Below are 23,325 nucleotides of genomic sequence, written 5' to 3'. Positions count from 1 at the left end.
TGGCGAACTTCGTACCGCCTAACAGTCGAATCTTTAATTTTTTTAAATTATTCTCTCCGTAAGAACCATCCTCATACTTCAAGGAATATTATATAAAAAAACCGGCCAAGTGCGAGTCAGGCTCGCGCAATGAGGGTTCCGTACTACAGTCGTATTTTTTCGACATTTTGCAGTATAATTCAAAAACTGATACATAAAAATAAATAAAAATCTGTTTTAGAATGCACAGGTGAAGACCTTTCATATGATACCGCACTTGATATAGTTATCTCACTTCAAAAGTTGAAAATACTAATTATTAGTTCATGACCACAATTTTTTTTTTTTGAATGATCTAACCCTAAATTCACGGTTTTCAGATTTTCCCCCTAATGCTAGCTAAAAGACCCACCTACCTGCCAAATTTCATGATTCTAGGTCAACGGGAAGTACCCTGTAGGTTTCTTGACAGACAGAGAGACAGACAACAAAGTGATCCTATAAGGGTTCCGTTTTTCCTTTTGAGGTACGGAACGCTAAAAATCAAAATGTTTTGACGTACAAATTAATAAGTATTTAATTTTTTGGCAGTCATCCGACCGCCGACGATTAGCGCAAAACGAGTTGATCTAAAAACTAGAAACGAGTTGGCGAGCAATAAGAAGTGAGTGTGTATATAGTTGGGATAGAATAAGTCGCATGAGCGAGTGTGCGACGGGCGACTACTCGCTTCGGTCGCCGAGACATACCTACTTGTAGTGTTTACTACCAAGAGACAGCGTCGCTCGCCGAGCTAGCCTACATACGCTTTTATATAAGCTAGTGTCGCCTCTCAAGTGTTGCGTAGCTCAGTCTACTTTTAGCTTAGTAGGTACCTACCTACCCATTTAATACTCGAAATTCACACGGTTGACCTCTGTATGATCCGCTAGTTTCCGCCTCAAGGTCTAGCATGATGTTATCTAGTAAAATAAAAAACCGGACAGGTGCGAGGCAGACCCGCGCACTGATGGTTCCGTACTATAGTCGTATTTTTTCGACATTTTGTACGATAAAACAAAAACTATTTAGCATAAAAATGAATAAAATTCTGTTTTAAAATGTACAACTAAAGACCTTTCATATGATTTCGTATGTACGTATAGTTATCTTACTTTGAAAGTTGAAAATACTAATTACTTGTTCATGAACACATTTTAATTCTTTTTCGTGATGTAACGGATTTTTCCCCTTCCGTGTGCTACAAGACCTACCTACCTACCTGTCAAATTTCATGATTCTGAGTCAACGGAAAGTACCTTCTAGGTTTCTTGACAGACAGACACACTTTCGCATTTATAATCAATACTTATAATAAAACTGTAACAGGTCAAATTCTGTACAAATATTGAAGATATTTAGAAAATTTTTTTTCGAGGGCACTCTATAATCGATACTGAACCCAAAACTGTAATTTTTTTCATTTTTGTCTGTCTGTCTGTCTGTCTGTCTGTCTGTCTGTCTGTATCACGGCCGCGCATCACGCTGAAACTACTGAATGGATTCCAATGAAACTTGGTACGATTTGAGGTCATACTATGAGGAAGAATATAGGATACTTTTTATCCCGAAATTCAGCATGGTTCCCGTAGGAGAGGGGATGAAAGTTAAAATGTATACTGAGTTGTAATTCATTAACGCGTAGTCCGATTTCATTCATTCTTTTTTTGTTAGAAAGGGGATATTTTAAAAATTGTTCCGTAAATATTTCAAGGTAATCGGTTTTTAACCGACTGTCAAAAAGGAGGTGGTTCTTTTTTCTACATCGATTTTTTTGAGGTTTCTGGACCGATTTGCAAATATATTTTTTAAATCAACAAAAAAGTTTTCGTGGTGGTCACATAAAAAATTCTGGATTCAACTCCTTAATCCTGATGCTGCAGGGTTACTGCCCGCCTGAGTTATCAAGATTCAGGAAGTGTTCATAGTGAATTCATATTGTAGGTACCAAGCAACGACTTTATTCTCAGACTTCAAATCTCAACTCCTCAACCCTGATGATGTAGGGTACAGCACTCCTAAATTATAATGTTTCAGGAACTGCGGATGATGCAAAATTATTTTAGGTACCAAGCATAGGCTACATCATTGAACTTCGGATCGTAACTCCTCAATCCTGATGCTGCAAAGTACTGAAGTCCTAAATCGTGGGGATTTTAAAAAAAATTAAAAAATTTGAATCGACTGTTAGGCGAAACGAAGTTCGCAGGGTCAGCTAGTATATAATATTAGTATGAATTCGACACTTGCCAGTGACGTCGAAGTGTCGACGTTTTGTTTGGAGTTTCCTAACTGTCGCGAACTGTGGTAGTGAGCCAGCGGTGGGTTGCTGATGATGACGATGATGACTCCTGCCCCTGACACTGCAAAATGAAATGTCGACCTTGTTCGCCGCGAATGCTGTTATAGTAAGCTCATAATCTCTTACCTTCTAACAAGATTAGAGGATAGAGGTGATTTAGAGACTACGACTGATATACAGTACGCGGCAGAAAATAATGTACATCGACCTTTAAAAGGAGATAGCGGATTTGTAGAGCATTGTTGAGACCGACAAAACGTCATATAGGTATGAGTGACAGAGACAACGCTCTACAAAGGCCGATGTACATTATTTTCTGCCGCGTACTCTATAGTGATAGGTTGTTCACCTAGCTTTCTTAGTTCTAGCTTCTTTAAAATGTTTGTATCATTTGTCTAAACATTCATATACAAGTTAGCGCATGACTGCAATCTCACGGTGGATAGATGATGATGAATTTGTTATTGACAAGTTCTTACATAGTACCTCTACCTACCTACTAGGTATAAGGTAGGGCTAGATTTCGTTTTGAGTCAATGACTCAGTGGTATGTCGCCATTAAATAATTATTATGCCCATCAACCGAATGGAATCCATTAAAATATTCATGAGAATGTAGAATTATTCGTATTCACGATGCTTTAAGATTAATATCTCAGTAATGTACGTCTGGAAACTTCGATATTAGCAAGCAACACCCGTAGGCGTCCATTAGACGATACGCCATGCTGTCAGTTGTGCGACAGTCACTGCTGGGACTGATGGATAACCTACCATCTAACGGCTGTAACGTAGCAAGGAGGTTGGGGTTGGCAACGTCCTTACTACGTACATGAGATAGGAATTATACCTGACTTCGACTGATCGGGAGGTCTTTAAAGTAAACACGAATCGCACACAAACATAATCATTTATTTACTTCTAATTGTTAAGATTACCTTTTACAACAGTTAATCTACATGACCGCTTTTATTCGGTTACTAAGGAATGATGATTTATATAATTCTACAACATACAATTCTATATACGGAGGGAAGATTTCTTAAACACGGACATCGGTACGCGGGTACCGGCGGCGGGTCTATAACGCAGATCGCGTCGCGGACGGCGGAGGGGAGCGAGACGCGCTGGGGGGAACGGACGGTAGCTGCGGCCGGCAGGCTGAAGGCCTGGACGGTGCTGGATGCTACCGGAGTCTCTCAACCTCTTCACCCTGGCCGAGCAGCGAGAAATCACACCGGCCGCAGTGGGCGAAGGCGCTGAGAGACTGTCGTGAACTCGTGGACGTTGCCCTATTTATAGTCTGGGGGGCGTGGCCTACTCGATGGTGTGATCGCTCGGCGGCGGTCGGCGGCGGTCGGTGGTGTGTTCGGTCGCGGCGCCTCCGAGATGCTTCCCCAGCGCGTTGTTCCCAGGCTGCCTGTGACTTCCTCGTCACACTCCCCTCCTCCGCTGGAAGATTTTTTCCTGTAAGGAAAAAATCACTGGATCAACAGGAAACGGGAAAAAATCTCTGAAAAAAATCTTCTTTTATGAGGGTAGTTTATCCCTCTTTTCTCTTATTGCTCGTGGACACTCTGTCCATGTTTTCGGTCATTGATATTAAAATCTACTAGATGTGCTTCTTGCCATCGTTCGGTATCGGGTAATGTCGTATCTATGCTATACTGACATCATTATCTACGTTCGACGTTGAAATCCGGTTGTTATTGTAGGTATACTTGTTCGCTGTTAAGCCGACTAATGGAATATTTCCAGGTCTTTTATATTTGCGGTGTGTACGGAACTTCTCCAAAGATCGGTCGGAAGAGTATTCGGCGTATCGGTTCTGGTCGGTATCGGATTTATTAATATAGTTTTGTCGGTGTTCCCTCCAATTATAATTTAAACCTATTTTTTGATTACGCGGAACATTTGCTTTCTCCCGGGTTTGACTCTTAACTACGTATTTATTTATGTTTTCTTGACTATTCGTCTCCTTATGATTACGTGTTTGCCGGATTATTTTTATCGGTTTCAAGCCATGCGAGCTTGAATTTATTTTCTCGGAGTTTTCGGATTTTACGGTACGGACGGTTTGATATTTTATTTGTTGTTCGGGTAGTCGGATCGCTTTATTCTGAACCGCTGGCTTTTGTGTACTAGGGTTGTCACGTAGGGGTTTTTTCCACACTATGGTGAGTCCTAGTCTGTGTAAAAGGTCCATTCCTATGATCATCGCTGTTGTCGATGGTAGATAGGTAACTTCATGCATCAAGTTTTGTCCATTTACTTCCAGTTCGATGTTGACTAACTTATCGGTATTTATTTCCGATCCATCGGCTAATCCTATTTTGTTTTGTTTTTCCGTTATCCCTTTTACATTTCCCTTAATTCGGTCCATAATTTCTTTGTTTATGAACGTACTCGTTGAGCCTGTATCCACTAGTGCCCTAAATGTTTTCCCATATACTTTGGCGTTGACAAATATTCTGTTGTCCCCATTCCCCTGGGTGTTCGCCGTGTATGCCTCTGGTTTTGTTTTGCTGCTGTCTCCAGTTTTCTTACAGCAATTCCGTGTTAGCTTCCCCAGTAGCCCACACTGACTGCAGAAAATAATTTGTTTGCCTCTGCACTCTTGAGAACTGTGATTTTTCTTGCCACATTTCCAGCAGCAGGCTTGTGGGTCGTAATTCGGATATATTAATCTTTTTTCAGCTCTGGGTTCTATTTCTTTTGGGGATTCGGTATTTATTTCGGTTAGGCTCAATTGGGTTTCACTGTGTCCATGATCGGACATCGGTCTGTCGGGTGAGTTGTACTTATCCTGGTTTGAAGTAATTTTCTCATATTCGGTTGCTAGTTCGATCAGTTCCCTCAATGTGCTGAAGTCTTTACTTTTTATGTACAATTTATAATTTGGGTTCATGTTATCGTAGATCCTATCTAACTGATCTGCTGATTTCATTTTTCCGTATCGCCTCATTAAGGTTTTCAGGTCGGTCAAGTAATCTATAAAGTTTTCTCGGTGCTTTTGTCTTCTATTTATTATGGTTCCCAGTAGGTTTCTCTCGTAATCTCTCGGAAAATAATATAATTTGAAATTGTCTGTAAAATCTTTCCAGCTTTTCCAGTCTAGCTTATTATTTCGGTACCATAGAGAAGCTCTTCCACTTAAGCATCTCGGTATTAGGTGTATGATCTTGTTTCTATCAACTCCTAATGTTTCGGTGAGTTCTTCGATTCTTTCGAGGAATTCTACTGCATCCCCGGTTGTGTCGAATTGTATATTCCATCGGGTTACAGCCTTGTCAAATTCTTTCAAATAATTTTCGTTGCTCATGATGCAGTACTTAAAATTTTTGCTTTTTCGGTCGGATAATCGGATTTTTCGAAATAAGTTTTAAATGGATTTTTGGTTTCTGCCTAACGGATTCACGGATTGTTGCGTTTCTAAGTCCTAGGTCAAAATGATTCGATGTAGGATTGCGACTTAAGTCTGGTTTTCTATCGGATCGGTATCGGAATGAACGTGTCGTATCGGTATCGGAACGAACGTATCGTATCGGTGTCGGATTGGTCTCGGATCGTCGCGTCTATTGTCCCCCTTTGAGATAGACGGTTACGACTGTTGCGGTACGGTAAAATTGATTTCGGTGGGTACGGTATTGTATTTTGTTTTGACGATGAGATGTTTCTCCTTTGGCTTAGTAGCTAAGGATTAGCGTCTATTTCGCGTTGTTCTTTATTCGTGTAATTAAAGTTTTCTTAGATATAACCGGATCAGATATTCGCACTCACAGTCGACACGAGGGTAATCGCACCGACTTATCTGCGAGAACTTGTATCTGTTTTGTTTTTCAACACCGCGGGTGTGTCTCTTATTCAATGTGGTGTGTTTTGCTATTATGCGCGGGTCAGATATTCACTCTCCCATGCGAGCAGCGAGGGTAATCGCACCGCCTGTGAGGGTTCGTATCTGTCATATTTCGTAACAATACGATCTTGTGTTTGTGTGAGTTACACGCGGGTCAGATATTTACTCTCCCATGCGAGCAGCGAGGGTAATCGCACCGCCTGTGAGGGTTTGTATCTGTAATATTTCGTAAAAATACGATCTCGTGTTTGTGTGAGTTACACGCGGGTCAGATATTCACTCTCCCATGCGAGCAGCGAGGGTAATCGCACCGCCTGTGAGGGTTTGTATCTGTAATATTTCGTAAAAATATACGGGTGTAACAAAATTGTCAGGTTCCCTATGTCTTCGGTACGGATTTTTTTTTTTAACGGACGCGGCGCGAGTTTCTTTACGCGGCGCGGAACCCGGACGGTGGGTTATTTACGTGGGCGCCAATGTAACGTAGCAAGGAGGTTGGGGTTGGCAACGTCCTTACTACGTACATGAGATAGGAATTATACCTGACTTCGACTGATCGGGAGGTCTTTAAAGTAAACACGAATCGCACACAAACATAATCATTTATTTACTTCTAATTGTTAAGATTACCTTTTACAACAGTTAATCTACATGACCGCTTTTATTCGGTTACTAAGGAATGATGATTTATATAATTCTACAACATACAATTCTATATACGGAGGGAAGATTTCTTAAACACGGACATCGGTACGCGGGTACCGGCGGCGGGTCTATAACGCAGATCGCGTCGCGGACGGCGGAGGGGAGCGAGACGCGCTGGGGGGAACGGACGGTAGCTGCGGCCGGCAGGCTGAAGGCCTGGACGGTGCTGGATGCTACCGGAGTCTCTCAACCTCTTCACCCTGGCCGAGCAGCGAGAAATCACACCGGCCGCAGTGGGCGAAGGCGCTGAGAGACTGTCGTGAACTCGTGGACGTTGCCCTATTTATAGTCTGGGGGGCGTGGCCTACTCGATGGTGTGATCGCTCGGCGGCGGTCGGCGGCGGTCGGTGGTGTGTTCGGTCGCGGCGCCTCCGAGATGCTTCCCCAGCGCGTTGTTCCCAGGCTGCCTGTGACTTCCTCGTCACACGGCTAAGATTTATATCTATCTGTAATCTTTCGATAAGTTACTGTGACATTTTTGATAAGATTAGTGTTTATTTCAGGTACCACCATTGTTCTGTCCCTCGGGCAGCAGCTCGCCGGAGTGCTCGTCGAGCGAGGAGAGCGCGGCGGGCCCCTACGCCAGCGAGCACAGCGAGTCTCGCACGCTGCCCGATGACGGGTACGAGGTAGGTGTGCGGCAGGTACCACCATTGTTCTGTCCCTCGGGCAGCAGCTCGCCGGAGTGCTCGTCGAGCGAGGAGAGCGCGGCGGGCCCCTACGCCAGCGAGCACAGCGAGTCTCGCACGCTGCCCGATGACGGGTACGAGGTAGGTGTGCGGCAGGTACCACCATTGTTCTGTCCCTCGGGCAGCAGCTCGCCGGAGTGCTCGTCGAGCGAGGAGAGCGCGGCGGGCCCCTACGCCAGCGAGCACAGCGAGTCTCGCACGCTGCCCGATGACGGGTACGAGGTAGGTGTGCGGCAGGTACCACCATTGTTCTGTCCCTCGGGCAGCAGCTCGCCGGAGTGCTCGTCGAGCGAGGAGAGCGCGGCGGGCCCCTACGCCAGCGAGCACAGCGAGTCTCGCACGCTGCCCGATGACGGGTACGAGGTAGGTGTGCGGCAGGTACCACCATTGTTCTGTCCCTCGGGCAGCAGCTCGCCGGAGTGCTCGTCGAGCGAGGAGAGCGCGGCGGGCCCCTACGCCAGCGAGCACAGCGAGTCTCGCACGCTGCCCGATGACGGGTACGAGGTAGGTGTGCGGCAGGTACCACCATTGTTCTGTCCCTCGGGCAGCAGCTCGCCGGAGTGCTCGTCGAGCGAGGAGAGCGCGGCGGGCCCCTACGCCAGCGAGCACAGCGAGTCTCGCACGCTGCCCGATGACGGGTACGAGGTAGGTGTGCGGCAGGTACCACCATTGTTCTGTCCCTCGGGCAGCAGCTCGCCGGAGTGCTCGTCGAGCGAGGAGAGCGCGGCGGGCCCCTACGCCAGCGAGCACAGCGAGTCTCGCACGCTGCCCGATGACGGGTACGAGGTAGGTGTGCGGCAGGTACCACCATTGTTCTGTCCCTCGGGCAGCAGCTCGCCGGAGTGCTCGTCGAGCGAGGAGAGCGCGGCGGGCCCCTACGCCAGCGAGCACAGCGAGTCTCGCACGCTGCCCGATGACGGGTACGAGGTAGGTGTGCGGCAGGTACCACCATTGTTCTGTCCCTCGGGCAGCAGCTCGCCGGAGTGCTCGTCGAGCGAGGAGAGCGCGGCGGGCCCCTACGCCAGCGAGCACAGCGAGTCTCGCACGCTGCCCGATGACGGGTACGAGGTAGGTGTGCGGCAGGTACCACCATTGTTCTGTCCCTCGGGCAGCAGCTCGCCGGAGTGCTCGTCGAGCGAGGAGAGCGCGGCGGGCCCCTACGCCAGCGAGCACAGCGAGTCTCGCACGCTGCCCGATGACGGGTACGAGGTAGGTGTGCGGCAGGTACCACCATTGTTCTGTCCCTCGGGCAGCAGCTCGCCGGAGTGCTCGTCGAGCGAGGAGAGCGCGGCGGGCCCCTACGCCAGCGAGCACAGCGAGTCTCGCACGCTGCCCGATGACGGGTACGAGGTAGGTGTGCGGCAGGTACCACCATTGTTCTGTCCCTCGGGCAGCAGCTCGCCGGAGTGCTCGTCGAGCGAGGAGAGCGCGGCGGGCCCCTACGCCAGCGAGCACAGCGAGTCTCGCACGCTGCCCGATGACGGGTACGAGGTAGGTGTGCGGCAGGTACCACCATTGTTCTGTCCCTCGGGCAGCAGCTCGCCGGAGTGCTCGTCGAGCGAGGAGAGCGCGGCGGGCCCCTACGCCAGCGAGCACAGCGAGTCTCGCACGCTGCCCGATGACGGGTACGAGGTAGGTGTGCGGCAGGTACCACCATTGTTCTGTCCCTCGGGCAGCAGCTCGCCGGAGTGCTCGTCGAGCGAGGAGAGCGCGGCGGGCCCCTACGCCAGCGAGCACAGCGAGTCTCGCACGCTGCCCGATGACGGGTACGAGGTAGGTGTGCGGCAGGTACCACCATTGTTCTGTCCCTCGGGCAGCAGCTCGCCGGAGTGCTCGTCGAGCGAGGAGAGCGCGGCGGGCCCCTACGCCAGCGAGCACAGCGAGTCTCGCACGCTGCCCGATGACGGGTACGAGGTAGGTGTGCGGCAGGTACCACCATTGTTCTGTCCCTCGGGCAGCAGCTCGCCGGAGTGCTCGTCGAGCGAGGAGAGCGCGGCGGGCCCCTACGCCAGCGAGCACAGCGAGTCTCGCACGCTGCCCGATGACGGGTACGAGGTAGGTGTGCGACTACACTATAATAATAATAATAAATATTTTTATTTAAGTAAACTTTTACAAGTATAAAATATAAAAAATCAACTCTTCCATATAAAACTGTGGATTTAGGTTTTTAAAAATTTAGTAGAATCCCTTTCTTTTTTTCAAAGATTTTATCTCGGAAAAATAAAGGATTTCTACGGGGTTTTTGAAAACGGAATCGGACAATATCACTGGCAAAAGCTTTCTTGTAATATTGTTTTACAACAATTAATAGCTATTACAAACTAAATGTTACTGTCGAATGTGATAATTTTCGGGCTAAAATTAATTACACTTATCGACTGTGCATTTTTTTGCTTGATATAAATATTTGTTTGGGATATCTCATTCATAACTGTATAATGGCTTAGAATTACGCGCGTGTAAACCTGTTTCACGGTATTTACGCACTTCGATAAAATATGCGAAATACTGCAGGTGAATTAAAACATAAATAGCAAGCTCACCAGCTTGTCATTGATGATTTTTTTTACTAGCTGACGCCCGCGACTTCGTTCGCGTGGATATAAAATTTTTAGAAATCCCGTGAGAACTGTTTAATTTTTCGGGATAAAAAGTAGCCATTCCAAATTTCAGCCAAATCCGTCGAGTAGTTTTTGCTTGTAGTAAGAGTAACAAACATATACAGTAGCCAGCAGAAAATATTGTACATCGACCTTTAGAATGAGATGTCAGCTTCGTCGAGCGTTGTCTCTGTTACTCATACCTATGTGACGTTTTGTCGGTTTCACGGTGTTCCACGCATCGCATAGTAGCTGGGCTACGGCACTATAAACCTGTTCGCGCAACTCTGCCAGCGGCGCCTGCTGAGGACCCTGCTATGGGGCCAATAGAGCACCTACACACACTGTCTGAGGCGCACCAGGATTCCATCGTCTTCCTGCTCCAACATCAGGGGGCTGAGCTGGGTCAAAAGGGGGTTCTTTCCGGACGTGGCCGGTCGACTCACGGCAACCTGGGTCGCACCGGGCTATGAGACCTTGCAGATCCTGACAGGCCATGGGCCTGCATGACATGTGTCTCGTGAGTGGTATGTGCTTGTGCGGACTGATGGAGCTTGACCTCCACCACGTCTTCTGGGAGTGTGCGGTATACGAAGACCTCCGGTGCTGGACGGGATCGTTCGTGAGGAAGATAGCCCTGTCTACTAGCAGGACCTTGTTGCCTTGGCGGTTAGCTTCGGGAGTACACGCACCAGTGGCACCAGAGGCGGAACAGCTTGTACTGTGATCGCAGACCAGTGGGTGCTTGAGATGGAGAAAGGGTCCGGACCGTGGGGCACGCGGAGATCTGCGTGCTGTGTACGTCTGCCCCAGAAAGGGGAGAAAGACTCATAGGGACAAGGATTATACAGAAAAAATTAGTAGGGAGTCAAGAAGGCACCATCAGACCTTGATAACTAGTTGCCTTTCTACTACTATACTACTACGTCATTACTCAACACGAAATCTCAGAAGATATTAAGTCAACAGAGCAAATTAATTATACTACGATGTAGGAAACTGTCATCAAAAAAAAAATACGCATTTATTAGCTATAGTCTTTGACTATTAATTATATGTAAATTTTATGTATTAAGGTGACGCAGTACGCTCGACCGAAATTGGCAGCACACGTGGGTAACCTGTTTGCTTTTCACTTGACATTGTATGAGAAAGGCTCACCTTCGGTTTCGGGAGGATTTTCGGTGAAAATCATCGTGCCTCTCAAGGCAAGATGATTTTCACCGAAATCAACCGCGCGAAAAGGGTTTAGGAAAAGTATTTCTGAAAAAAAACTACTGAGTTTATGTTTGCAAAGTATAGTTATTTCAACTATTGAATAAATAAACTATGTCTAATGTTAAATTCTTTTAGAATTTTCATACCCCTAATCTTATTTATTTACGCCCAAAGTTGTCATAAATTTAGTGTTAAAATAGGAATATTTTGAGGCTCGTAACTTTAAAATCAATATTTTTTCAATGTTTGATGAATTGAAATTGAATAATGACGAGATAAATCGATATAATACTAATGGTACGACTACACCTAACGAGTACCAGCCCACCACCTACCATGGCCCCACCAACCTCGCGTTTATATGGGCCGAAACGCGGGAGGGCGCCCGTTCGGTACTTGCTCGGTGGCTCTTTCCCAGGGCGCCTAACGAGTACAGTGGCGAGTCAGTGTCCTCGGCCGAGTACTCGGTTGGTATAAACATTTACGAGTGCTTGGCGCAATTTCGAAATACGTATAAACGGCCACCACAGCACTGTCTCGGCCGAGTGACATTTTACTGTCTCGCTTCACTACTCGGTAGGTGTAATCAGCCCATTAGTTTTGAGTGTACCCTCAGGCTACGTTTGTATGAAGAAAGCACCGTCCTGAGCTCGCTTTTTTGTTTTCTTTATCGTATTTTGTGTCGGTCCATTGGATTGGAGAAGCGCGAAGACGTGTGTGCTTTGACATTTTTTATAGACGATGTGATAGAATGAATCAACAGCGACCAAGTTTACTCTTACGCAGGGGCTAGTCAACTATTTGGCGATGGGTTATATTATGACTATATTTTCCTTTTGGTTGCAGGCTGACGTCGAGATTGGAAAATTGGATGCTCCGACCAAAACAAGAAAACTCTCGGAAACATTATCCATTTTGAATAATGTGCCAGGTGAGGATTCAAAAACGCTCTAACCTTTTTTTGACACCAAACTTAATATGTAGCCCCTATTCGGGGGCTCTCGGTTAGGTCCCTAGCACCTCTAACTTTTCAGAGTTATTATGTGCAGAAATTAAATAGGATATCACTTGTTTTAACTAGGAAGGAAAACATGAGTAACCTGCACGCCGCGCCTGAGAGTTTTTCATATTGTTCTCAAAGGTATGAAGCCTGCTAATCGGCACTTGGCCAGCGTGATAGAGTATCGCCTGAACCCTTCTCACTCTATAGCCTCGATAGCGCAACGGTCAAAGGAGCGGACTGTGAAACCCGAAAGGCCGCCGGTTCAAACTTCACCCGTTGCACTATTGTCGTACATATGTGCTAGACAAGCTTTACGCTTAGTTGAAGAGGACAGGGGAATATTAGTGAGCATAATAAACTTTGGCTAATATTTATTTATTTATTTTTATTTTTTTATTTTATTATTTTATTCGTTTTTTGCAATCAACAGCGATATATACAATATAATTTTACATAATAACAGACTGAAAATAAGGCCAAATAGGATTACAATTTTTACAGATTACTTAAATAGATATTAATTATAAAGGAGATCGCCCGTGAACGGGCCCTGTTTTGTGGCATCGTGTCAAAACTTAATTTTTTTTTTTAAATGTATTTTTTTACGATTATGTTTTATTACGACTTTTTTTCACTCTATTATTGAAAATATCCACAATTACAGTTAGAATCGTAGACATGCATTTATTTTGAAGAAGTATTAATTAAATATAACCTCAATATCAGCAATATAAAAAATAAGATTTCTTTATAACCTGGGTGAATAAATAGAAATCGTTTGCAGAATATAAAGAGTTAATTATTTGTCTACAAAATAAAATTAAAACCATGGTGACATAACAATTATATTAGGGGAGGCCCAAAGCTCCTAAGAAAATGGGCAATCTCCTTTATAACAGTACGTTTGATAATTTAAACAAGCTTTACAATAAGATTTGTATAAAAAAAATCTGAGAGACCCGTGCTCAGAAATGGGTTCGCGGACGAGTTGAAATGATGATGAATTGAATAGAATATTGTGTGAGCAGGTATCCCCGGCCAAGAGGCGGCAGCAGACTGCCCCGAGTACAACGAGAGCGGCGAGCTGGCGCATCCGGAGCTGTGCGTCATCGTCGTCGACATACTGTCGCAGCTCATTGACAAGTAAGCTCGTTCTCTTTCTATCCTATCTCTCTCTCTCGCTCTCTCTCTCTCTCTCTCTCTCTTTCTTTCTCTCTCTCGCTCTTGAGGATCCGGACTGCGGAGATTGGCGTGTTTGTAAACGTCTAGTAGAAAAAAGGAGGAAGACAATAAGGACAAGGACAGAGATAAATTATTTGTAGGAATTCAAGAAGGCACCCCCGGGAAATACGTCAAGAGCAAGTACCGGGAGGCTATCTCGCGATTTGGCCCATATAGGTTGCTTATTTACACCCGAAATGCAAATGTGTTAGCAAACAATTAAAATTCAAGAATCGAAATGACATAGAGAGCCTGTCTGTTGAGCGAACAATAGAACTATCCTCAGTTGAACTTGAGCAATTCATTGTTGTGTCTGTATATAGACCACCCTTGTCTAACTTTGATCTTTTTGAAAAGGTAATGGATGAAGTCTTATTCAAAATCTCAAAATCAAATAAAAAGCTGATTGTGTGCGGAGACTTTAATGTAAATATTTTGGAAAGTAGCCCTTTAAATGGCAAATTATTAAATCTTTTCAAATCCTACAACCTATCCAACATGTTTATGGAGCCTACAAGAATAACTGTAACTAGCGCCACATGTATAGACAATATTTTTACAAATATAAATCCAATTACTAAAACCATAATTAGCAAATTGGATTCGGATCATTGTGGACAGTTGATCCAGTTTGAAAATTTGAAGAAAAAAAATTCTAAACGTAGAATAACCTTTGTACCAGTAACGTCTGACCGAATTGAGAATATGAGACTAAGCCTTATAAAACACCTTCCATTTTTGTCAAATGGGTTTAGTCCTGATGAAATGTATAATACATTTTTTAATATATTCAATACTATATTTAACTCAATATTCACCAGTAAATCGGTCTTGACTACTGATGCAAAAGTTTTTAGTGAATGGGCAACAGTAGAACTACATAAAAGTAGACAAAAACTATATGAATTGTATGCGGAGCGACAATATGATACTGGTGACGAATTCAAGCAGTACGTTCAACTGTTTTCCAAAAAGTTTAAGAGAGATTGCATTGCAGCCAAGTCAAAATATATCCAGGCAAAAATTAAAAACAGCTCCAATGTAGTAAAAACTACCTGGAAAATAGTTAACGAAGAAACAGGAAGAGTGACACATAAAACTTGTAATTTTGAACTAAAATATCATGACAAGTTGATTACGTCAGACCCCGAGGTTGCAACCGTTTTCGAGACCTTCTTTACAGATATTCCTGTTTCTACTACAAAATCATTGAACTCTTCAGCAGCCGCCGCTCTCTCACTATTGGAGGATAACGTGCCTGAATGTAATAAAATGTTTGAATTCAGTCACGTTAGTTGCTCTGACGTTATCAAAGCTTTTAAATTAATTAATAATAAGAAAACAAATGATCTGTGGGGCATTTCCGTTAACGTTGTGAAATCATTAATTGATATTGTTGCACCCGAGTTAGCATTAATATTCAATAATTGTGTTGACTGTGGTGAGTTTCCAGACTTAATGAAACATAGTAAAATAATTCCATTATTTAAATCAGGTAGTACTAGTGACCCCACTAACTTCAGACCGATATCTGTACTACCCACTTTTAGTAAAATCTTTGAAAAAATAATTTTAACTCAACTGCTTAATTTTTTCAACATTAATGATTTATTTCACACCAAACAGTTTGGTTTTACACGGGGTCGCTCAACAACCGATGCTGGTGTTGAGTTAATACTAAATATATTTGAAGCCTGGGAGGAATCACGTGATGCGCTTGGCGTTTTATGTGATTTATCCAAGGCTTTCGACTGCGTTGATCATGAAACATTGGTCGCGAAATTGCACCATTATGGAATTAGGGGTGCAGCATTGGAATTGATGAGTTCTTACCTAAATGATAGAATACAAAGGGTAGACGTGAATGGAAAGCGATCTCCCGGATCCGTTGTAAAAATGGGGGTGCCACAAGGTTCCATCTTAGGACCTTTTCTGTTCCTTATTTACATCAATGACCTTCCTTACCTCGCTAAGGACAATTACGGGATAGTCTTGTTTGCTGATGATACATCACTTTTATTTAAAATCAATCGATACTTAACAACTTTTGATGAAGTAAACAATTCTCTCACCAAGTTAGTACAGTGGTTCGAAGCTAATAACCTGCTTCTCAACGGGAAAAAGACAAAGTGTATTAAATTCACTTTACCAAATGTTAAGCAGGTGAAAACCACTGTGCAACTTAATAATGAGGAATTAGATTTAGTGGATACCGCTATTTTTCTTGGAATAACGTTAGATGCAAAACTTCAATGGGGCTCTCATATAAATAACTTATCGAACAGACTTAGTTCTGCCGCATATGCGGTAAAAAAGATTCGCCAGTTGACAGACATAGAAACTGCGAGACTAGTATATTTTAGTTACTTTCACAGCGTTATGTCATATGGTATATTATTATGGGGTAATGCTGCTGATATTAATTCTATTTTTGTGCTGCAGAAAAGGGCTGTTCGAGCCATATACAGTATGGGGCCACGAGAGTCGCTGAGAACTAAATTTAGGGAAGTTAAAATTATGACAGTGCATAATCAATATATTTTTGAAAATTTACTGTACGTACATAAAAACATAAATAAATTTAAAAAAAAAAAGTGACTGTCATAATATAAATACTAGAAATAAAAATAAACTTGTAATTCCCGCCTCTAGGCTCAGTAAAGTTAGCAATTCATTTGCTCGTAATTCCATACGTTTCTATAATAAGCTTCCAGAAGACATATTGGAGATGTCTCTCAACAAGTTCAAAGTTTTCATAAAACGTAAACTAATTGAAAAATCCTATTACAATGTAAAGGATTATTTAAATGATAAGCAAGCTTGGGAATGAGTTGCTTAACGACTTTGTGATAGTTCTAATAAGTTTCAATAAATTTGTAAAGTGGTGATAATAAAAAGAATACCCGGCTGAGTTTGTTGTGGGCTCTTCTCAGACCTGGGCGCGTTTGGAACCCTCGTAGCTTTAGTTTTAAGTTTGCGTTATAATTATCACCACTATATTATCTTACAAATCTAACACTATACCAGACAATCAATAAGAGTAATTTATTACCTATTTTGAATAAATCATTTGACTTGACTTGACTTGACTTGTCTTTTTAACATAATCAGTGCCCATATTATAAATGTGAAAGTGTTTGTTTGCTGGTTTGTCTTTCAATCACGTCGCAAAGGAGCAACAGATCGACGTGATTATTTGCATGAATATAGTTTATGACCTGAAGAGTGACATAGGCTACTTTTTATCCCGGAAAATCAAAGTGTTCCCACTGGATGTGAACTTAAATCCACGCGTTCATCCAAATAGTTATTATGTATAAAAGTCGCACGCCTTATTTTAATTTCTTTTTCGCTCTACAAATTTATTTGAACCAGTTTGATTGTAAAAATTCTAAAATATGATATCCCCTGACTGCATTAAGTATGCAACAAATAGTTGCAAAAAACTAGATACAACTATGAGATACTAATGTCTTTTTGCATCTGAAGGTCGTGAGACTGGTGCTACGAGATTGTTGTTTCTACTCGTATTATCGTTGTAGAGTATGTCTAGTAATTTGTTTGTTACCCGCCCAGTTACGGAAAAGTCATTTTTGTTGTACAAGAAACGAAAAGCTTAATCCGCTGAAACAGACAAATTTGTATGATGAAACACGATACACCGTACCGCCCGCCCTCCCACTGCTAAACATGTGAGAAAAGACAGTCATAAGCAAGCAATGCGCAACGCCATACAATACTACACAAATCCCCCAATCCGAAGGGACTTTAAGTGTTTTGGGGGATTTGGGTGGTGTTGCATATTGCTTGCTTGTCTTCTTTCGCTCGCTTCTGTCATCCGTCAACGCACCACCCCTTTTACACGCATATTCTCATTCTTCTAGTGATATGATTTTCTTCCCTCCGCATTACATGCCAGCCTATTACCCTCATATTTTCTACTTGTTTTACTTTCAAACTTCCCTTATATAAAAAAATAAAAAAATCGGTCGCATGGCCTCGCCTTTCACCCGCTCCGTTTACCGCCCAATATTCTGACCCATATAATGTGACAGGTCTATAATGACTGTTTTCGGAATTTCCTCTTTTGGGTCGTGCTGTAAGACATTGCTACCTGCAAAATTTCATGATTCTAGGTCAACGGGAAGTAGGTACCCTATACTTTTTGATTCCTTCGATGGGCCTTGGCAGACACAACAGACAGACAGACAAACGTGATCCTATAAGGGTACCTATTCTCTCTGGAGCTACGGAACCCTAAAAACGCTAATCTGAAACTGCTCAAATGTATAATTATCTAAATCCAGGTTGCTCAGCTCTGAGCAATATGACAAGGAACAGAGCGAGGAGGTTTCTCGCGTGTGCAGCGGGCTGGCACGAGCGTGGGGCGCGCGGCTCGCGGGCGCGCGCGCGCCGCCCATGCTGCTGGGGCGGCTGCTGGCGCACGACGCGCCGCCGGCGAGACTGCTGGCCGCTACCAACGCGAAATATGCAGGTAACTGTCGGACGCGACTAAGATCATGCTGTCCTTTTCCTTTGGTAATATTGTGAAAAGCATAGCACTATTGTTAAAGCACCTTTGAAGCGGGTTAGCGCGAGTTCGGAGCGCACGGAACGTCTTCCTATATTACCATGTTGTTGGGATTAGATCACGCGACAGGTTGAAATGGCAATCGGATAGAGAAGACAAGCCTGATTGGGTGAAAAAAAGAATTGAACCTAATGCCTAATATTTTTTCCACTCGTTACAATATTCAAGTTTACCCTGTTCAGATCTGCAGAGGAGCATCCTGGAGCTGGTGCACGTGGTGGCTTCGCACAGCATCGAGGCGGCCGAGCTGTCGTCTCTGCTGCGCCTGTTCGCGGCTGAGCGGCCTCCATTGGCGTTGCTGCTGCGCGCGCTGCGGCGATTGGTCAACCGCACGTCGCAGCACGCGCCCGACTGCATCCTCACCTTCCCCATTGACGTTGACCCGGGTACGGAGGATTCGCTATCTATCTTCTATCTATGTTAAGTTTGTTTAAACGCTCCCATAGGTTGGTTTCGCCTTAATAGTACAAAAGATGTCGGCCTAGGCAATTGTTTAAAATGCCAAGAGCGTTTCAAGCAGTCAAAAGTCAAACTTTTGACTGCTGTATAACAATTTTTTTGATTTGTCTTAGTTGTGTCTTGCAGTCCAAAGATGTAACTGAGTTTTACCGGTTCGGCTTTGGATCAGGCATTCTTGAACTATGGAATAAATTAATAGTACCTACTGATTCTGATCGCAACAAAATTTTAAAGTATTCGCATCTTTTTCTTGCCAATATAATAAGAAAAGGATAGACAAACTTAGTTTAATTTACAACAATAAACTTCGTGACTTCAGGTGCCAGTCTTGAGCACAGTGTTTTTGTAGAGTAGCACTAAAAAGTTCTTGATCGCAATTCATTTTCCGTCCTTTTTAGCAATATTAAAAAGAAAAAGATGAAGATACTCTAAAAGTTTAGAGAAAGACATCAGAATCCAAGCCAATATCTTTCGTGCCTATTGTTGAAATCATATTAGAAATTGTTGAATTCATTACAATATCGTCATATTATAAAGAAACCTGACCAATTGTAACTTGCCATATCTGGTATCCAGCAGAAGACTACCAGACAGAAGAGCCTGTGGGCTCGTCGTTCAGCCAGCAAGCGGAGCTGAGCGCCAGGAGGCTGCGGCAGTCGCACTTACGCGCCGGTAAGGCAAATTATATTCATTAAAAGATCCCAGAAAATTCTGAATTAAAAAAAAAGTATTTTTATCCACGTTGGGTGAGCACTAATAATGATTTAATAATAATTTATTTATTTATTTTGAATTTAGACACCAGTACCCGTAGTACAAGATTTTACGTCTCACCAAACGAAACCAAATTCGAGAGTCGAAATACTTCCGCGTTACAGTAAAATGGACCCAAACATCCTTGAATTGAAGTCAAATATTCAATGCCACTGATTTTAATTTCGCAATGTTTCCGCTTGGAGCGCTGGCTGTAGAAGTGTAGACAAACTTGAGCTTTAAAACAAGGCATTTAAGATCCACTTTACTGTAACGCGGAAGTATTTCGACTCTCGAGTTTGGTTTGGTTTGGTGAGACGTAAAATCTTGTACTACGGGTACAGAACGAGTTTCCTACCCTCTGCACTAGGAACTACACACTGTAATTTCTGTGTGCAGGCGTGTGGTCGCCGTGGGCGGGCGGCGCGGCGCGCTGCGCGGTGGGCGGCGCGGGCTGGGCGCCGTGGCTGGCGGGCTTCGGCGTCGCGATCTGGCTGCGCCTGTCGCCGCAACACGCGCCGCCGAGATACGGTACAAATAACTTTAGCTGTTTCCTGAAGTGTTGTTTCTGTCCTTAACACCGACAAAACGTCGTATAGGTATAAGTGACAGAGAACACGCTCTATGAAGCCCAAATGTCTTTTTAATAATAGCCATGTTTATCAAGCTGGCGACAGCACTATTGCGGCAGCGCTGCTGCGTGCAGCGTGGTTCGGAATCATACCTTAAGGTTGCCTGGAAGAGATCGCTACTTGCAAACATCTTTGTTATAATTTCTATTGTTTTGGTTTTGGTGTACAATAAAGAGTACTTTACTTTACTTTACTGTACATCTCAGCCTAAGACTTATTTTACTGGTGGTCCAGACGACACGGAGGAGTGGCAGGAGGAGCCGCCGGACCCGGCGGGTGCGCCGAAGTCGCCGAAGAAGGAGCACTCGTCGAAGTCCGAACTCATGCACGTGTTCTCTATCGGACACGATTCGCTCATGTTCGAGCTGTGGATCAACACTTATAATGGTGAGGAATTTGTTAACAACTAGCGGCCCGCCCCGGCTTCACCTGGGTTGAACAACTTAAGGTGACGCAGGACGCTCGACCGAAATTGGCAGCGCACGTGGGTAACATGTTTGCTTTTCACTTGGCATTGTATGAGAAAGTTGAGAGACACGATGATTTTCACTGAAATCAAGGGCGCCAAAAGGGTTTAGGAAAAGTATTTTTGAGAAAAAACTGCTGAATTTATGTTTGCAAAGTAAAGTTATTTCAACTAATGAATAAATAAACAACGTCTAATGATAAATTGTTTTAGAATTTTCATATCCCTAATCTTATTTATTTACGCCCAAAGTTGTCATTAATTTAGCGTTAATAGGAATCTTTTGAGCCTCGTAACTTTTAAATCAATATTTTTTTTCAATATTTTATATATCAATAAACCTAGATAATGACGAGATAAATCGATATAATTCTTAGTTTTGTGCGTACAATATCGAATATTGTTGTATTTTCCCTCCTACGTTTGTATAGAGAAAGCACCGAACTGAGCTACCTTAAGTAGATACGTCATTTATAGTATATGTTCATTTGGAATAATGTACCTTTCAAATGGTGCGAAAAAATTTCAGATAGGTTCTGGAGACAACTCCACATATATTGTAAGTTTACAAAATTCGCACATTTTCTTATAATATAAAAAAAGTATTGATAGACTAGCGATTGCGCCATCTTTGAAATAGTTTTTTTAAAGAACATTTCCAACATGAAAAGTAGCCAAGACGACTTTGTATAAAATATTTTACTTGCTTATAAAAGTCCCGTCCAAATCAGTGTGGACTTTCTAAATATATTGGTGTCACATCAAGGTATTTAGGGGTGCTGATTACGAAAATAAATCCAATTTTCAAATCCAAAATGGCGGACTTATGGCGGATGAGCATCCATTTTTGTCATTTTTCATTTTCGTCAGGCGAGCTAACGATACGGCTGACTCGGCCCGACGCACACAGCAACAAGCTAGTGAGCTCGGCGCGAGCTCGGCCCGGGCTCGGCACGCGCTGGTGCTGTCTCGCCCTCAACGTCGCCGAGCGAGTGCACAAGCGGCGGATACACATACAGGTACCTACTTCAACGAATCGCAATTCATCATCAGCCTCCCATCCCATCTACCCTGAGCCAATTTGTTCAATATTTCATTTAAACTAACTATGACATCATTTCGTTTGACAGGTGACACTGTACGTGAACGGCCGAGAATGTGAAACTGTATCGTTGCCACTTCAAGGTATGCATTCTTGTATATAATATCTGTCACCGGCTTTACTCACGTATTTAGTCGACGCTAGCCCGACTAGTTTCGAACCCATCCGGGGTCCTTTTTCAAGGGAGTCAGTTCGCGCACGCGTCGCGGTTGTGTGACGGTGACGGTTCCGGCGATGAAGATCAGCAAGAACTGTCGGGAGACGATCTGCAGCTGTCTCACAACGGGCTCTACGGGCAGCGGCACGCGCAGCTCGCAGTCACAACCGCGACCAACAAATTCCTAAAAGGCCTTTTCAAGGGGCGGACCAACAAATTCTCAAAAGGCCGGCAGCGCATCGGCGGTGCCCCTGGTGCTTTGGTTCATGGGCGGTGGTAATCACTTAACATCAGGTGACCCGCCTGCTCGTTTGCTCGCTATCTCTTTAAAAAAAAAAGCGTAAATAAAATGTCCGCCGAGAACTTGCCACAGACTCAACGCACATTTTCCTAAATAAACTTTCTGTTGTAAAAAAAAAAAATTTGTCGAGCAGGTATCCTCGTACGCAAAGCGACCCCCTCGACGGTGATCGTGGGGCAGGCGGGCCACGCGCCGGACACGAGGCCGGGCGGCGCGCTGCACGTGTCGCAAGTGCGCGTGTTCCGCACGCCCGCGCTCTCCGCGCCCGCCGCGCTGCACCTCGCGGCGCACCCGCCCGACCTGCCCTGCCAGGTAACTGCACCACCCATCTATCTACCATCCGGGCGTTGTCTGCTGGACATAGGCCTTTCCGGGCTTTACACTCATACACAAACACAAACAACAACAAACCCTCCTTTTTCTACAACCGCACCGCACGCCACCGCAAAGAATTCCACTCTCACCACCTGTGTGTCTGGAGCACTTTGACCACCCGTTGTGCCAGATCCTTTTTGCACGCACATGCAAACTGTGGAATCAACTGCCTTCGGCGGTGTTCCTATTAGATTACAACATGGGGTTATTCAAGGGGCGGACCAACAAATTCCTGAAAGGCCGGCAACGCATTGGTGGTTCCTCTGGTACTGCAAATATTCATGGGCGGCGTTAATCACTTGATATCAGGTGACCCGCCTGCTCGTTTGCTTGCCATTTTTATTTTTGAAAAAACCGGCCAAGTGCGAGTCAGGCTCGCGCAATGAGGGTTCCGTACTACAGTCGTATTTTTTCGACATTTTGCACGATAATTCAAAAACTATGATGCATAAAAATAAATAAAAATCTGTTTTAGAATGTACAGGTGAAGACCTTTCATATGATACCCCACTTGATATAGTCACTCACTTCGAAAGTTGAAAATACTAATTATTAGTTCATGACCACAATTTAATTTTTTTTGTGTGATCTAACCCTAAATTCACGGTTTTCAGATTTTTCCCCTAATGTCAGCTCTAAGATCTACCTACCTGCCAAATTTCATGATTCTAGGTCAACGGGAAGTACCCTGTTGGTTTCTTGACAGACAGACGGACAGACAGACAGACAGACAACAAAGTGATCCTATAAGGGTTCTGTTTTTCCTTTTGAGGTACGGAATCCTAAAAAGAAAACCAAATGTTACAAATTAAAAAAAATTAAAACTAGGTAAACTTAGAAATATTTGATGTATTTCTTTCAAAAAAATGAGCCT

The 23,325-nt window shown here is 44.0% G+C and overlaps 1 protein-coding gene across 1 annotated transcript in view; it reads left to right on the top strand.

The window, feature by feature from the left end:
* Nucleotides 1–23,325, top strand: part of mv (lysosomal-trafficking regulator mauve) — a 96,186-nt gene that overhangs the window by 31,797 nt on the left and 41,064 nt on the right. Inside the window, exons 10-20 of the mRNA XM_069500343.1 lie at nucleotides 7,385–7,510; nucleotides 12,238–12,322; nucleotides 13,423–13,537; nucleotides 17,923–18,110; nucleotides 18,389–18,592; nucleotides 19,245–19,337; nucleotides 19,818–19,949; nucleotides 20,285–20,437; nucleotides 21,387–21,535; nucleotides 21,647–21,701; nucleotides 22,210–22,388. Of these exons, the coding sequence (XP_069356444.1) occupies nucleotides 7,385–7,510; nucleotides 12,238–12,322; nucleotides 13,423–13,537; nucleotides 17,923–18,110; nucleotides 18,389–18,592; nucleotides 19,245–19,337; nucleotides 19,818–19,949; nucleotides 20,285–20,437; nucleotides 21,387–21,535; nucleotides 21,647–21,701; nucleotides 22,210–22,388 (1,479 nt within the window). The remainder of the gene's footprint in view (nucleotides 1–7,384; nucleotides 7,511–12,237; nucleotides 12,323–13,422; nucleotides 13,538–17,922; nucleotides 18,111–18,388; nucleotides 18,593–19,244; nucleotides 19,338–19,817; nucleotides 19,950–20,284; nucleotides 20,438–21,386; nucleotides 21,536–21,646; nucleotides 21,702–22,209; nucleotides 22,389–23,325) is intronic.

Source organism: Maniola hyperantus, chromosome 8, assembly GCF_902806685.2.
Source record: "Maniola hyperantus chromosome 8, iAphHyp1.2, whole genome shotgun sequence".
In the NCBI taxonomy this organism is placed as follows: domain Eukaryota; kingdom Metazoa; phylum Arthropoda; class Insecta; order Lepidoptera; family Nymphalidae; genus Maniola; species Maniola hyperantus.
The sequence above is the reverse complement of the archived record's forward strand: the minus strand, read 5'-3'. Positions and strand labels throughout refer to the sequence as shown.